Here is a 17,336-nt window from a genome sequence, read left to right on the forward strand (position 1 = left end):
GAGATATCAGCTGATGTTCGAAGGGCTATATAAATAAATTTGATTTGATTTGAGTTAACTCACTGTTCCCTGATAGGCTGTCATTGTAAAAATAATTGGTTCTTAACTGACTTGCCTAGTTAAATAAAAGCTAAATAAAATACTACAAGTACAGGACTTTGTAACATCACACTGAATTGTTTAATTGTTCAAGCTGGATATTCTCTGTCTGTGATGAGGTCAGTACACACTGTACCAAGATTCTCTGTCACTCTGTGAGGTCACAGTCTCCAGTTGTAATGGATTTATCCAGTGTATTGTCAACAATCACATCAATGCAGAGACCAAATCACAACGCATGGTGTCTCATTGTCAGTCTAATTTACTAACTTCCGCTTTCTGTGAATTCCTCTATCATTTAAAAAAAAAAATCAACCAAGTTTTATCATTGCAGTTATATTCTTCTCCAGAAAAAATGTGGATGATGCTGTTTTTGTGTGTATATGTGTGTTATATGTGTGGGTGTGACATCTCAGGTATTGGTGAGAAGAAGGGGATCGCTGCAGCATCACTAGTTGGCATCATTGTGGGCATTGTTACCGGTGGATTATTCTTAGTTGGTGTAGGATGCATCATATCAACCAGAAGACACCGATCCCCTAAAGAAAAACTGTCACTGAAGGTTCCCTCTACATCATTAATCTATGTGTAAACAACCGTAGAGTCTATTGACATACCGGTGCATAAATGTAAGTAACATAATAATAATATCCACATCAAAATCTTTTTTTTTGTTGCACAGGCTGCATCTCAATTTGTGCCTACCCCCAAAAAAAGAGTTAAATGTGTACAAGATTTCTTGTATCTCCTAGATAAATGACAGTCACTTCAAAACCTTACTCCTGTTTATGAATGTGCTTTTCAATGCGTTTCTATGAATTTGGACTAAAGACCAAATTCAATAATTTATCATAACATGTATAAATATTTGTTTTCGATACCTAAACGGGTCCTAAAAATCCAAATCAAATAGCTCCTGTAAATGATGCATGTTATGACCATGTTAAAGCAATTCCCCCACCGCCCAAACTTTTAGACTCTTAGAATTTTAAACATTTTAAATAATGACCATTTGCTTGTTATGATTACCCATCTCGAACAGTCCGTTGTTCCAGAAGTTGACAACCCAGTGAACGCTATACCAGGAAGACCAGAACCACAGAACACCCCTGGATCTGAGGTGACATCTATCTACCTTACTGCAGGCAGACCAGGAGCAGTACCAGCATCAACAGAAGGAGAAGAGGGGCATCCAGGGGACAAAGAGGCCACTTCACCAGAAGAGAGGATGGAACCACAGTCCCCCCACAGGCAGAAACAGTCTACAGCACCCTACAGATACCAGCTGCAGCACAGCACCACCCAGTGGACAAAGGAAATAATCTAAAGAAACCAGACACGGTGTACTGCACAAAGGAGATAAACTACCCTACTAAACTACCCCTGCATCCCTCTCAAAGACCCCTGATGTTACATTGACTAAGACTTGACCCATAGACTCAGATACTGAACAGCAAACACAGGAGAAGTTACAAAGAAGAGAATTGTGATAATTTAATGTTTATTTTGTTTTGGTCTAATTTCATCCATATTTGAAGTGGCAATTTGCGATTGCTACATACTTTTAAATGAGTGGTATATAACTATTGATTCATGTAGAATACAACATATGCTTGTTTAACTCCATTGTTTGTAAACATTGCAATTGTAAAAAACAAAATGGCGGCAGGGTGCCCACATTATTATTATTTCAACAGCAGATTTCCCCTTTAGCGGTAGAGCGTTTTGCATACTGTCTTATTTTCTGTAAATGAATGTGAAAACATGCAGATGAATACAGTAGCACTGCACATGCTGGAAATGTGTAAACAAAACAGCTGAATTGAAAATGGGAAACCCATCCAATCAATCAAATTGACCAATCAATAAGTAAATACATAAACCAATCATTCAATGAATAAATCAATCAAGCAACAACCTACCGACTATGTAATAATGTTTCTTCTTTTATACATACTGTATGTCTAATTATTAATACGCAGACAATTCATGTTTACAAATATAACTATAAAACGTATCTGCCACTTCCAGCTGCTTATGTGGAGGAACTACAGAGATTTGGCAGTCAATTATGGCTAAAAGCAAAAGCGTTTGACCTGTGGAAAATAGCTCAAATGTGGCTGCAGTTCTGGAAACCCAATTTGCCATGGCTTTGTCTGGTATAGCCAGAGATGGATATAGTGGTTCCTCCTTTAAAGGTTGTGTCATACTGCGGCACACCTTGCGGGTTGCTGCAGCATTCTGTGGAACGTTGACTATTTGTCAGCCATTTTATCTGTTAATTAATGCTAAAGTAACAGTGTAGCTTCCTTCCCTCTCCTCGCTGGGCTTGAACCAGGGACGCTCTGCACACATCAACAACTGCCTCCAACGAAGCATCGTTACCCATCTCTCCACAAAAGAAACAACTAGTTCAAGGTCTCAGAGCGAGTGACATCACTGATTGAAGCACTATTAGCGCGCACCCCACTAACTGGCTAGCAATTTCACACCGGTTACACTAGTTTGACCACCAGAGGGCATCTTTGAGAAGCATTTGATAGTATTCCATATTGGCATTACCGGAGAATTTAAAACCTTATTTGTAATAACATAGTAAATGGGATTGATTTTAAGAAATGTGGCTTAATTAATTTGATTGAGCCCTAGGACCTAGGACCATGTCCCAGGACTACCTGACATGATGACTCCTTGCCGTCCCCAGTCCACCTGGCCATGCTGCTGCTCCAGTTTCAACTGTTCTGCCTTACTATTATTCGACCATGCTGGTCATTTATGAACATTTGAACATCTTGGCCATGTTCTGTTATAATCTTCACCCGGCACAGCCAGAAGAGGACTGGCCACCCCACATAGCCTGGTTCCTCTCTAGGTTTCTTCCTAGGTTTTGGCCTTTCTAGGGAGTTTTTCCTAGCCACCGTGCTTCTACACCTGCATTGCTTGCTGTTTGGGGTTTTAGGCTGGGTTTCTGTACAGCACTTTGAGATATCAGCTGATGTACGAAGTGCTATATGAATAAATTTGATTTGATTTGATTAATATTATGGTGTTTCTATTCAGAGAAAAATCTCATTTAAACCCTCGGGGTTTCCGTTAAATTGTTTGGCTTCATTAGACAACTTTGTTCCAATATTTTTGTAAATCAGTGATATTTATTCCCGTAGTAAAGTAGAGGGATTTGTCAGAAGAACTGTAGTTCAGAGATCATCGTCAGGACAGAATGGAGTCCACCTTGCTCTGTGTGTTACTCTGTAAGTACTGAGTGAGTGTGTTTGTGTATGAACACTAATTACCTGATTTACTACACCTTTGATGGAAAAAAGGAATAAGACAATAATATAAATTCTGAAAGTTTAAATGCTTTAGATCGTTTGTTTTATCCTTAATTGATTAAACAGGGCATATGATTATTAGTAAATGGTACTAAAGTGGGATTGCAGGACATGGTAAATCAGGGACCATTTAAAGCTGCAGTCTGTAATTGACACTACCACAAAACGGCCACCCTGCCACTTGTTGTGGTATACAGCTGAGGAATGTTGCTAGGGAAATTCATTCATGTACATTGTTTGTTTACACTGACATTGTTAACATAATAACAGTATAACAGTATATTTTGTGTTATGTTTTGTGTTTATTTAGCGCTTTTTAACCAACTGAGGTACTCAAAGTGCTTTACATAGTAGGGGAAACTCACCTCTTCCACCAGCAATGTGTTGCACCCACCTGGATGATGCAAGACAACCATTTGTGTGTCAGAACTCTCACCACACATCAACTATTAGGTGGAGAGGTGAGGAGAGAGTGCCTTCAGAAAGTATTCATACCTGTTGACTAATTTCACATTTTGTTGTGTTTACAGCCTGAATTCAAGATGTATTAAAATATGTATTTTTCTCACCCATCTACACACAATACCCATAATGACAAAGTGAAAACGATTTTAGAAATGTTTGCAAATGTATTGAACATTAAAAGCATTCACACCCCTGAGTCACTACTTTATAGAATCAACTTTGATAGCGATAACAGCTGTGAGTTTTTCTGGGTAAGTCTCTAAGAGCTTTCCACACCTGGACTGTGCAATATTTGCCCATTATTATTTTTCAAATGATTCAAGCTCTGTCAAATTGGTTGTTGATCATTGCTTGACAACCATTTTCAGGTCTTACCATTTATTTTCAGTAGAGTTAAGTCAAAACTGTATATCTGCCACTCAAGAACATTGACTATCTTCGTGGTAAGCAACTCCATTGTAGATGTGGCATTGTGTTTTAGGTTATTGTCCTGCTGGAAGGTGAATTTATCTCCCAGTGTCTGGTGGAAAGCAGACAACCAGGTTTTCTCTAGGATTTTGTCTGTGCTTAGCTCTGTTTTTTTTATCCTGAAAAAATCCCCAGTCCTCGATTGCAAGCATACCCATAACATGATGCTGTCACCACCTGAAAATATGAAGAGTGGTACTCATTATTAACATACTGTATTATATTTGCTTCAACCATAACACTCTGTATTCAATACAAAAAGTGTATTGCTTTGCGATACTTCAGTGCGTTGCTGCAAACAGGATGCATGTTTTGGAATATTTGTATTCTGTACAAGCTTCCTTCTTTTCACTCTGTCAATTAGGTTAGTATTGTGGAGTAACTACAATGTTGTTGATCGATCCTCAGTTTTCTCCTATCACAGCCATTTAACGCCAACTGTTTTAAAAAGTCTCCATTGGCCTCATGGTGAAATCCCTGAGAAGTTTCCTTCCTCTCTGGCAGTTAGTGAGGAAGGACACTGTGACACACATAAACGTAGTGGGTGCGGAGTCAGGTGCAGGATGCAGAAAGTACTGAGTAGTGCTTTGTTTAGGCATGGGGAAAATCGTGCGCGCCAGGGCGCAACAAACACGATACCCAAAACCAGGACCTAACAAGTCCAGAGGTAAAACCCCAAAACGAAACACGCTACCAATACACTACCACACACAAACACAGTGGGAAAAATAAGCCCGCACAAAGAGCAGGCGGGCAGACCAGCTTAAATAGCCCAACTAAATGTAAACAAGAAACAGGTGTAACTAATTAGACAAAACCAACAGAAAAGGGATCGGTGGCAGCGAGTAGACCGGTGATGAGGACAGCCAAGCACCTTCGGTAGGAGTCGTGACAGACACCTGAATCATTCTAGTGACAAGGTGTAGTTACCAACTTCACCAAGCTCAAACAGATACTCAAGTCTGTTTCTTTTTATTTTGCCTACCAATGGGTGCCCCTCTTTAAGATGCATTGGAAACCTGGTCTTTCGGGTGGAATCTGTGTTTGAAATTCACTTCCCAATTGAGGGACCTTGGAGATAATTGTTTATCGGGGTACAGAGATGAGGTAGTCATTCACAAATCATGTTAAAAACTATCATTGCACACAGAGTGAGTCCATGCAATTTATTACGTGACTTGTTAAACACAATTCACTCCTGAACTTATTAAGCTTGCCATAACAAAGGGGTTGACTCAAGAAATGTCTGCTTTCCATTTTATATTAATTTGTAAACATTTTGAAAAACATAATTCCATTTTACATTATGGGGTATTGTGTTTAGGCCAGTGACAAAGTGACAAAGCATCTCAATGTAATCAAATTGAAATTCAGGCTGTAACACAACAACATGTGGAAAAGTCAAGGGGTGTGAATACTTTCTGAAGACACTGTATTATGCCAACTAGTAATGAGGGGGATGATTAGGTGGATGTGATGGAAGGGGGCCAGGTTGGGAATGTTGCCATGACACCAGGGTTAACATCCCTAGTCTTATAATAAGTGACATGGGATTTTTAATAACCACAGAGAGTCAGGACAACCATTTAACTTCCTATCAATAAGACAGCACCCAAAGCAGGGTAATGTCACCTAGACTGCTCTGGTATCTCCTTTGACCAGAGTGGCCCCTACTGACCCTCCAACATCAATTCCAGCAGTCTCCCATCCAGAGACAGACCAGGCCCGACCCTGCTCAGCTTCAGAGGCAAGCCAGCACAGTGGGATTAAGGGTGGTTTGCTGCTGGCATGTGACGACATGTAAAAGCGACATGTGATAACATTAAACTACACATGTGAAACTATTTTAGCACGTGAAAACATGATCTTGTGAAATAAATGTGACAACATGGGGATACAACATTTCAATGTGATACCATGAAACTACATGTGAAAACATTTTCACAACTAAAACAGCATATTTTGATTTTCAAATGTGATTTTTTTTTCAAGTGTGAAAATGCAATTCTATTTTCACGTGAGGTGGAACCGTGATTTTTGTGAAAAGGTAGTGTTAACGTGCATTTAATAAGTTATTACATGTGAACATATGGTTTCAAGATGTGAAAATGTCAGCTTAACATGTGAAAACAGCTATTTCACATGTGAAAATGTGATTTTCATGTGAAATCGCACATTTCACATGAGTCTTTTTTGCAAAGTATGTAATTAGATGGTGTATGAGTTTTAAGGTGAGTGACATGCTGTACATTTGACATGATCACTTCAATATGACCCCACCTGGGATTTGAAACTCACAACCTCTACATTTGGGGTACGCTGATCTTTCTGCTGCACTAACAAGTCTGTACAGTCGCATTCTCAGATGTCCCCCACAGATGAATTACCTATATATCTACACACTTTGCAAAATAATGACATCTGCACTTCTAGTTTAGTTATCAGTTAATCTGACTATTCGGTCATCATTGATTTCATTTACTGGATTCAGCAATTTGAGTGTTTTCTGTATAATTGTTTAATGTTGGTGGGGCATATTACTCTGTTTTAATGTTACTCCTGAATATCTGAATATAACTGAATAACTTAGCACTTAATGGTAGGCGAGTTCAGGACTTGTGAAGCGTCTGTTTCTCAAACTAGACATTAATGTACTTGTCCTCTTTCTCAGTTGTGCACTGGAGTCTCTCACTCCGCTTTCTATTCTGGTTAGGGCCAGTTTGCACTGTTCTGCGTTGTACGAGATCTTCAGTTTCTTGGCAATTTTTCGCATGGAATAGCCTTAAAATCCTTAAGAACTTTTAAATAGTATGCGCGAAACACCAGTCAACGTCAAAAGTGAAGAGGCAACTCCGGGATGCAGGCCTTCTAGGCAGAGTTCCTCTGTCCAGTGTCTGTGTTTTTTAATCTTTTATTTTTAATTGGCCAGTCTGAGATATGTTTTTTTTTCTTTGCAACTCCATGATTTCTTTTTGATGTCACTTCGATTTTAAGCCTTGAGACAATTGAGACATGGATTGTTTATGTGTGCCATTCAGAGGATGAATGGGCAAGACAAGTTTTAAGTGTCTTTTAACAGGTTATGGTAGTACGTGCCAAGCACACTGGATTGTGTCAGGAAATGCAACGCTGCTGTTTTTTGTATTGTTTGTGTTGACAATGGTCCACCACCCAAAGGACATCCAGCCAACTTGACACAACTTTGGGAAGCTTTGTAGTCAACATGGGCCAACATCCCTGTGGAACGCTTTCGACACCTTGTAGAGTCCACACCCTGATGAATTGAGGCTGTTCTGAGGGCAAAAGGGAGGGTGGGGGTGCAACTCCAGTGCTTGGTATATTCATTGTATGGCTAGTACTCTCCATGAATCCAAATTAGACATTACAGATCGGTTTCCTGGACACATATTAATCCCTAGTCCTGGACTAAGAAACACTTTGAATGGAGAATCTCTCTTGAATATGCTTCTTAGTCCAGGACTAGGTTTAATCTGTGTCTGGGAAACTGGTCCTTTATACTGCCCTACAATGCAGTACCTTGTGCTGGTTACTAATTCAATACATTCAATTTGGCAGCACTATGAAGTGGCTGCAGGTCTCTCACAGGCTGCACGACTCTCACAGATTCTCCGACATGGTTGGTCACATGAAAAGTCAAACCAACATTTGATCCGACTGGAACATATTTGACCCATTCGGGCACAGTCTTCACCTGGCGCCCAGTTATTTGGTTCTGGACGGCTTGAAAATGTTTCAGTGTTTGGGTCCCAGAACCTACAACAGGGAGGAGGGACACCATTACTCCATACTGTACAGTGCCTTGCAAAAGTATTTATCCGCCTTGGCGTTTTTCCTATTTTGTTGTCATTTAAATAGATTTCTATTTGGATTTCATGTAATGGACATACACAGAATAGTCCAAATTGGTGAAGTGAAAACAATTATTTGTTAAAAAAATATTAAAAAAACCTGGAAAAGCGGTGCGTGCGTGCATATGTATTCACCCCTTTGCTATGAAGCTCCTAAATAAGATCTGGTGCAATCAATTACGTTCAGACGTCACATAACTAGTTAAATAAAGTCCACCTGTGTGCAATCTAAGTGTCACATGGTCTCAGTATATATATATATATAAACCTGTTCTGAAAGAGTCCCAGAGTCTGCAACACCACTAAGCAAGTGGCACCACCAAGCAAGCAGCACCTTGAAGACCATGGAGCTCTCCAAACAGGTCAGGGACAAAGTTGTGGAGAACTACAGATCAGGGTTGGGTTATAAAAAAATATCTGAAACTTTGAACATCTCACGGAGCACCATTAAATCCATTATTAAAAAATGGAAAGAATATGGCACAATAACAAACCTGCCAAGAAATGGCTGCCCACCAAAACTCATGGACCAGGCATTAATCAGAGAGGCAGCAAAGAGACCAAAGATAACCCTGAAGGAGCTGCAATGCTCCACAGCGGAGATTTGAGTATCTCTCCATAGGACCACTTTAAGCTGTATACTCCACAGACCTGGGCTTTACGGAAGAGTGGTCAGAAAAAAGCCATTGCTTAAAGAAATAAATAAGCAAACACGTTTGGTGTTCACCAAAAGGCATTTGGGAGACTCCCCAAACATATGGAAGAATGTACTCTGTCCAGATGAGACAAAAATGTTGCTTTTTGGCAATTAAGGAAAACGCTATGTCTGGGACAACCACAACACCTCGCATCACCCAGAGAACACCATCCCCACAGTGAAGCATGGTGGTGGCAACATCATGCTGTGGGGATGTTTTTCATCTGCAGGGACAGGGAAACTGGCCAGAATTGAAGGAATGATGGAGTGCGCTAAATACAAGGAAATTGAGGGAAACCTGTTTCAGTCTTCCAGAGATTTGAGACTGGAAGTTCACCTTCCAGCAGGACAATGACCCTAAGCATACTGCTAAAGCAACTCTCAAGTGGTTTAAGGGGAAACATTTTAATGTCTTGGAATGGCCTAGTCAAAGCCCAGACCTCAATCCAATTGAGAATCTGTGGTATGACTTAAAGATTGCTGTACACCAGCGGAACCCATCCAATTTGAAGGAGCTGAAGCAGTTTTGCCTTGAAGAATGGGCAAAAATCCTAGTGGCTAGATGTGCCAAGTTTATAGAGACATACCTCACAAGAATTGAAGCCTTAATTGCTGCAAAAGGTGGCTCTACAAAGTATTGACTTTGGGGGTGAATAGTTATGCACGCTCAAGTTTAGTGTTCTGTGTTACATCTTGTTTGTTTCACAATAAAATATCATTTGCATCTTCAAAGTGGTAGGCATGTTGTGTAAATCAAATGATACAAACTCCCCAAAAATATATTTTAATTCCAGGTTGTAATGCAACAAAATAGGAAAAATGACAAGGGGAGTGATAGTTTCGCAAGCTACTGTATGTGTCCACAGAAGGAAACACATATAGACTATTATTCTATGGTTACGTGGGAATGTGTTATTGTGTACTTGAGTGTACAAATGTGTGTAGATGTGTGTGTGCGTGTTGTAAGTGTTATGTTGTATGGCCTTACTTGATGCTGTCATCAAGAGTTGTATTGTCCATCCAGACCCACACTCCCTCTTGCTTCTTGTCTGTCAGTCCAATCCAGGGGCTGTTATCAAAATCAGTGCTTCTCACAAATCTTTTGATTATAAACTCCTATGAAGGAGACAACTTATGTTAGTCAAACAATAGACAGATGTTGCAGAGAAAGACACCAGTAGAATATCTTTCAAATATTAGATCTAGATAATTAAAACTACAGCTGGCTCTTGAACTCAAATTTTAAAGGGGAATGGAAACACTTTAGAACACCAGCTAACTGTAAATCTCCATATTTGCAAGTATGCTTAATCTGTATGCTTATTTATCACACAAAGCCGTGTCCTAACCTGAAGTCTGCACTTTATTTGAGAGTCATGTCGCAATTCATTACTGCACCTCCAATCTTACCTGCTCCTGCTGACTCTCTACAATGACCAGGTGTCCTCCGTCACGGATGCAGGCATGCTGACTCTGTTCCCAGGTCAGTTTGCCTATAGAGAAGTAGTAGCATGATCCATTATAGAACTCCCAGCCAGGTGAACATGATTTTGTATCAGCATTACATTCCTTCTGATTCCCTAGAAGAGAAAAGAGATAACAGAATTGAAATGTGATAACTTTCATTTATATATCTTGTGATGTTCTTATTAAATGTGTGTGTGCCCCTTTAAGAGAGCACAAGAGTTGTGAGCTAAGGGAGAGTTAACCAAATGAGAAAGGAGATAACTGGAAAGAGAATCAATGACATTCAGCATTTACACAGACAGCCCAATTCTTATCTTTTGCCCAATTATTGGTATTTTGAGCAATCAGGTCTTTTGACAGTAATTTAGCTAAATATCAGAATTGGGCTGCCTGTATAAACATGGCCTGAGAGACAGAACGTGAATAAATGAACCCAGAGTTCACATATTCCATTGGAATCCCCTCTTTCACACAGGCTGTATTTACACAGACAGCACATTTCTGATCTTCTGCCCAATTATCAGCAAAAGAGCTGATATGTTTGGTCAAAAGCAGTGGTAGCTGCTGGGGGAGGATGGCTCATAATAATGGCTTGCAAGGAGTAAATAGAATGGCATCAAACAATTAGATCTGACTCTGAGTCACATCTGGCTTCAAAACTTAAGTCGAAACTCTTGCAGTAGTTCAATGCTATTCCATGAATCCATGATTCATTCTATTCTATGATTACATTCTTATTTTTATGTGTACATCTCATCGGTAGTTGTAATCCATCTCGTCACAACCACAGTACACGGGAATGATTGAACTGAACTTGGATGGTTGCCAGGAGATCTTTGACCCTAGTCAGGTTGGCCTCACAGTCTCGAAGACCTGAGGAGAACATCTCTTCCTGGACTAAGAACAGAAGATATTTACATTAAATTAGAAGACAGTGTATTACTGTTGAATTATGGCCATATTACAAAGGAATGTAAATGGCAAACACAACATTTGAAGTACACAATTACTTTCCAAGGCACTTCACCAAACTCATATGACTAACTCATTAGGGTCAGGACTTTTTCCTGGTCAAGAAAAAAAACCTGTCCTTCCTCTTATACAGTACAATAATAACATATACAATATTCAAACAACATGTTTTGGGGAACAATACTACTGCAGTGTAAATCCTAATCTTGATAACATGGAAATGTATATTGAAATGAGAAGTTTGAGTTAAAACTTCCCATTTAACACTTCACATTAGTTTATCAAATGAAATCCAATGTTATTTGTCACATGCGCCGAATACAACTGGTGAAAACTTTACCATAAAATGCTTGTAGGAGCCCTTCCCTGAAATGCAGAGTTTAAATAGTAGCACAAGAGGAATAAAATAAAATACACAAGAATGGAGCTATATACAAGGAGTACCAGTACCAGATCAATGTGAGGCTATATACAAGGAGTACCAGTTCCAGATCAATGTGAGGCTATATACAGTATATACAGGGAGTACCAGTACCAGATCAATGTGAGGCTATATACAGGGAGTACCAGTACCAGATCAATGTGAGGCTATATACAAGGAGTACCAGTTCCAGATCAATGTGAGGCTATATACAGTATATACAGGGAGTACCAGTACCAGATCAATGTGAGGCTATATACAGGGAGTACCAGTACCAGATCAATGTGAGGCTATATACAAGGAGTACCAGTACCAGATCAATGTGAGGCTATATACAGGGAGTACCAGTACCAGATCAATGTGAGGCTATATACAGGGAGTACCAGTACCAGATCAATGTGAGGCTATATACAGGAGTACCAGTACCAGATCAATGTGAGGCTATATACAAGGAGTACCAGTACCAGATCAATGTGAGGCTATATACAAGGAGTACCAGTTCCAGATCAATGTGAGGCTATATACAGTATATACAGGGAGAACCAGTACCAGATCAATGTGAGGCTATATACAGGGAGTACCAGTACCAGATCAATGTGAGGCTATATACAAGGAGTACCAGTACCAGATCAATGTGAGGCTATATACAGGGAGTACCAGTACCAGATCAATGTGAGGCTATATACAGGGAGTACCAGTACCAGATCAATGTGAGGCTATATACAAGGAGTACCAGTACCAGATCAATGTGAGGCTATATACAGGAGTACCAGTACCAGATCAATGTGAGGCTATATACACGGAGTACCAGTACCAGATCAATGTGAGGCTATATACAGGAGTACCAGTACCAGATCAATGTGAGGCTATATACAAGGAGTACCAGATCAATGTGAGGCTATATACAGGGAGTACCAGTACCAGATCAATGTGAGGCTATATAAAGGAGTACCAGTACCAGATCAATGTGAGGCTATATACAGGAGTACCAGTACCAGATCAATGTGAGGCTATATACAGGGAGTACCAGTACCAGATCAATGTGAGGCTATATACAGGAGTACCAGTACCAGATCAATGTGAGGCTATATACAGGGAGTACCAGTACCAGAACAATGTGAGGCTATATACAGGAGTACCAGATCAATGTGAGGCTATATACAGGGAGTACCAGTACCAGATCAATGTGAGGCTATATACAGGGAGTACCAGTACCAGTAGGCCAGTACCAGATCAATGTGAGGCTATATACAGGAGTACCAGATCAATGTGAGGCTATATACAGAGTACCAGATCAATGTGAGGCTATATACAGGGAGTACCAGTACCAGATCAATGTGAGGCTATATACAGGGAGTACCAGTACCAGAACAATGTGAGGCTATATACAGGGAGTACCAGTACCATATCAATGTGAGTCTATATACAAGCAGTACCAGATCAATGTGAGGCTATATACTGTACAGGGAGTACCAGTAACAGATCAATGTGAGACTATATACAGGGAGTACCAGTGCCAGATCAATGTGAGGCTATATACTGTACAGGGAGTACCAGTAACAGATCAATGTGAGGCTATATACAGGGAGTACCAGTACCAGATCAATGTGAGGCTATATACAGGAGTACCAGTACCAGAACAATGTGAGGCTATATACAGGAGTACCAGTACCATATCAATGTGAGTCTATATACAAGCAGTACCAGATCAATGTGAGGCTATATACTGTACAGGGAGTACCAGTAACAGATCAATGTGAGACTATATACAGGGAGTACCAGTGCCAGATCAATGTGAGGCTATATACTGTACAGGGAGTACCAGTAACAGATCAATGTGAGGCTATATACAGGGAGTACCAGTGCCAGATCAATGTGAGGCTATATACTGTACAGGGAGTACCAGTAACAGATCAATGTGAGGCTATATACAGGGAGTACCAGTGCCAGATCAATGTGAGGCTATATACTGTACAGGAGTACCAGTAACAGATCAATGTGAGGCTATATACTGTACAGGGAGTACCAGTAACAGATCAATGTGAGGCTATATACAGGAGTACCAGTGCCAGATCAATGTGAGGCTATATACTGTACAGGGAGTACCAGTAACAGATCAATGTGAGGCTATATACTGTACAGGAGTACCAGTAACAGATCAATGTGAGGCTATATACAGGGAGTACCAGTGCCAGATCAATGTGAGGCTATATACTGTACAGGGAGTACCAGTAACAGATCAATGTGAGGCTATATACAGGGAGTACCAGTACCAGATCAATGTGCAGAGGTATTTGAGGTAGATAGGAAGGCAGGGTAAAGTGACTAGGCATCGGGATAGATCATAATAAGAATTAAATAAAGGACAACAGTAGCAAATTATGAGAATACAAGTGTGTGCGTGTGCGTGTGTGTGTGTGTGTGTGTAGCATATGTGAATGTGTGTGGGTTTTGTGTAGGAGTGTCAATGTAGTATGTGTGAGTGAGTGTATATGGTTGTATATAGTCTGGTGAGTGTGCGTAGGGTCAGTGCAAGATATAGTCAGTGCAGATAGTTTTGGGTACCATTAAGTGATTATTTAGCAGTCAGACTATTTAGCAGTCTTATGGTCGATGCCCCGGTACCGTTTGCTAGATTGTAGGAGAGAGAACATGGCTTGGGTAACTGGAGTCTTTGGCATTTTTCGGGGACATTATCTGACCGCATGATATAAAGGTCCTGGATGGCAGGGAGCTCCGCCCCAATGATGTACTGGGCTGTCCGCAACACCCTCCGTAGCACTTTGCGGTCAAGGTTGGTGCATTTGCCATGCCAAGTGGTGATCCAGTAAGTCAAGATGCTCTCTGGTGCAGCTGTAGAACTTTACGAGGATCCGAGGGACCATGAAAAATCTTTTCAGACTCACGAGGGGGAAGAGACGCTGCCTTGCCATCCTCACAACTGTGCTGAGGTGTGTGGACCATGTTAAATCCTTAGTGATGTGGACGCCAAGGAACTTGGAGCTCTCGACCAACTCCACAACAGCCCTGTCTCCCCTCTTTCTCCTATAGTCCACGATCAGCTCACTGGTCTTAAGGATGTTGAGGGAGAGGTTGTTGTCCTGGCACCACACTGCCACATCTCTGACCTCCTCCATGCTGACTTGTCACTTTCGGTGATCAGGCCTAGCACCATCGTTTCATCAGCAAACTTGATGATGGTGTTGGAGTCGTGCATGGCCACGCAGTCGTGGGTGAACAGGGAGTACATGAGGGGACTAAGCACACACCCCTGAGGGGCCTACATGTTGAATGTCAGTGTTGTGAATGTGTTGTTGCCTACCCTCACAACCTGGGGCCAGTCTGTAAAGGATCCAGTTGCAGAGAGAGGTGTTCAGACCCAGGGTCCTTAGCTTGGTGATGATCTTGGAGGGGACTATGGTGTTGAGCTGTAGTCTATGTATAGCAATTTCACCTAGTTATTTAACCTCTTGTCAGGGTAGGAGAGGGCAGTGTGAAATGCATTAGAGATTGTGTCATCTGTGGATCTGCAGTTTTTGTGAATTGGAGAGGGTCTAGGCTGTATGGGATGATGGTGTTGATGTGTGTCATGACCAGCCTTTCAAAATACCTCAATAATTACAGACACGTTATGACAATATTCTGATATGAATAGGAGAACAGCAGCCAATCAGTCCCATGTCAGTTGAGTCCTGTTCTAGACTACCTACCTGTTATGATGTGGGTCTCATTCTGTAGTCTCTTATAGCTGTCTTGCAGTTCATGCAGTTTCCCTGTTATTAAAAGCAAATCACATGGAGGAATAACATGAATTTATTTACATATCTAACCATAAAGTAAGTAAACCAAGCTAGAATGACCTATTATCTAACCATAGTCCTATTAAAATGAAACAATATGTTATTGATCTATTACAGTGAAACTGCAGTATTTTCATCTGAGCCAGTCCCCCATAAGGCAAACTGCATCTTAATGGTTTATATGACGGATTCTCTGCAATATTTTTATAAGGGTTTGATCATGGTAAAGACCTCTGGATTATTGATATTCTCACCTGTTAGATTCCCTTTCATCTGGGCAAAGCGAGCCCCCTCAGCTTGAAGACTAGTCATGTTGGAAGCATCTGGAACAGAGACAATAAGACAAGATGGAGGGTTGTGGTTTTTCTCTTGTGTTTGTCACTATCTTGGATATTTTCTTTGCACATTGTAATTTTCAGCAGTTCCAGGCCAGCAACTATGGTGGATGCATAACTAGTCCAGCTTGGTTCAGTAGTGTAAAAGGGTTCAGTAATGTTAAAGGGTTCAGTAGTGTAAAAGGGTCAGGGTTCAGTAAAATGATGCCGATGCACGGCATCATGGCTGGAACACAGAAGTCCGACCAGTGGAGGTGGGCTGCAGAGGTTTTGTGGCAACATCTACAACCAGACTGCTTAGAGACCTGGGAATTAAGGGCCAGAGCCAGCGTTCGGCAATCAAAGCTGTATCGGAGGCGGCAGAAGGCAGCAGTCAGTGGCTCTGGATGAAGAGGAAAGACCCCAGCTGGGCCCCGAAGTGAGAGGGCCAGGAGGTATGCGGTCAACAATGCTTGACTCAGGGAGGAGGACGCCCCTGCCATGCATAGTCCCATGGGATGTTGGCTATCAACAACAAGGCAACTCCTATGACTAATTGGGAATGGGACGCAAGCGTAGGATTGATCACCCTGTCGCTGGCCGCCTTTGGGGAGGGTGTATAGTGTGAAAGGCCGAAACACCCTAGGAACCAAAGGTACACTACTGACGATGCGCTCCCCAAATTTCACCACGCTCACTGTTTATTAACTCTTGGAAGTGCTTGCACAAAGGATAGTAACATCTCATCCTGTGTTCTTGGAATCAGCAGAGTTCCAGTGGATGCATAACTAGTCCAGCTCGGTTCAGTAGTGTAAAAGGGTTCAGTAGTGTAAAAGGGTTCAGTAGTGTAAAAGGGTTCAGTAGTGTAAAAGGGTTCAGTAATGTAAAAGGGTTCAGTAGTGTAAAAGGGTTCAGTAATGTAAAAGGGTTCAGTAATGTAAAAGGGTTCAGTAGTGTAAAAGGGTTCAGTAATGTAAAAGGGTTCAGTAATGTAAAAGGGTTCAGTAGTATGAAAGCGTTCAGTAGTGTAAAAGGGTCAGGGTTCAGTGAAATGTTTTTATACTCACAGAGGACTGCCAGAGTGATAGCCAAGCCGAGCAGTAGAACACAGAGACACACCAGGGTCGCCACGGGAACTCTCCCAGACCCTCCATCAGGGATTTTAGCCTTTGACCCCACTGGGGGAGTGGAGTCACTATTGCCAGGGTCCCTTCCTGTAAAAGGAGTGGGTGTCAGAGATTAAAAGGTCATAAGGTTTGTTATATTCGGGGTAAACTTTGAACATTGAGATATTAAAGACATGATAGATCAGACGCATAGTGAATAAGAAATGGAAGAGACTGGATTTTATGTCAGGAGGTGGTGAGTCTCTGTAGAAAGACAGATGGCTTTGGAATGTGTTGGGTGGATGGGAGGAGATAACAGGATTGCT

At 41.2% G+C, this 17,336-nt stretch overlaps 1 protein-coding gene across 1 annotated transcript; it reads right to left on the reverse strand.

Moving 5' to 3' along the window:
- Window positions 1-1,592: 1,592 nt before the first annotated feature.
- On the reverse strand, window positions 1,593-17,125 carry LOC127918290 (hepatic lectin-like; the record flags this gene model as incomplete). Its single annotated transcript, XM_052501577.1, has 7 exons — window positions 1,593-8,138; window positions 9,919-10,046; window positions 10,341-10,510; window positions 11,193-11,294; window positions 15,501-15,563; window positions 15,845-15,913; window positions 16,972-17,125. Coding segments are annotated over 7 exons (882 nt in total), but the record flags the coding sequence as incomplete, so codon positions are not given.
- Between the last annotated feature and the right edge of the window lie 211 nt (window positions 17,126-17,336).

This window comes from Oncorhynchus keta, unplaced genomic scaffold (assembly GCF_023373465.1).
Source record: "Oncorhynchus keta strain PuntledgeMale-10-30-2019 unplaced genomic scaffold, Oket_V2 Un_contig_13944_pilon_pilon, whole genome shotgun sequence".
Classification (NCBI taxonomy): domain Eukaryota; kingdom Metazoa; phylum Chordata; class Actinopteri; order Salmoniformes; family Salmonidae; genus Oncorhynchus; species Oncorhynchus keta.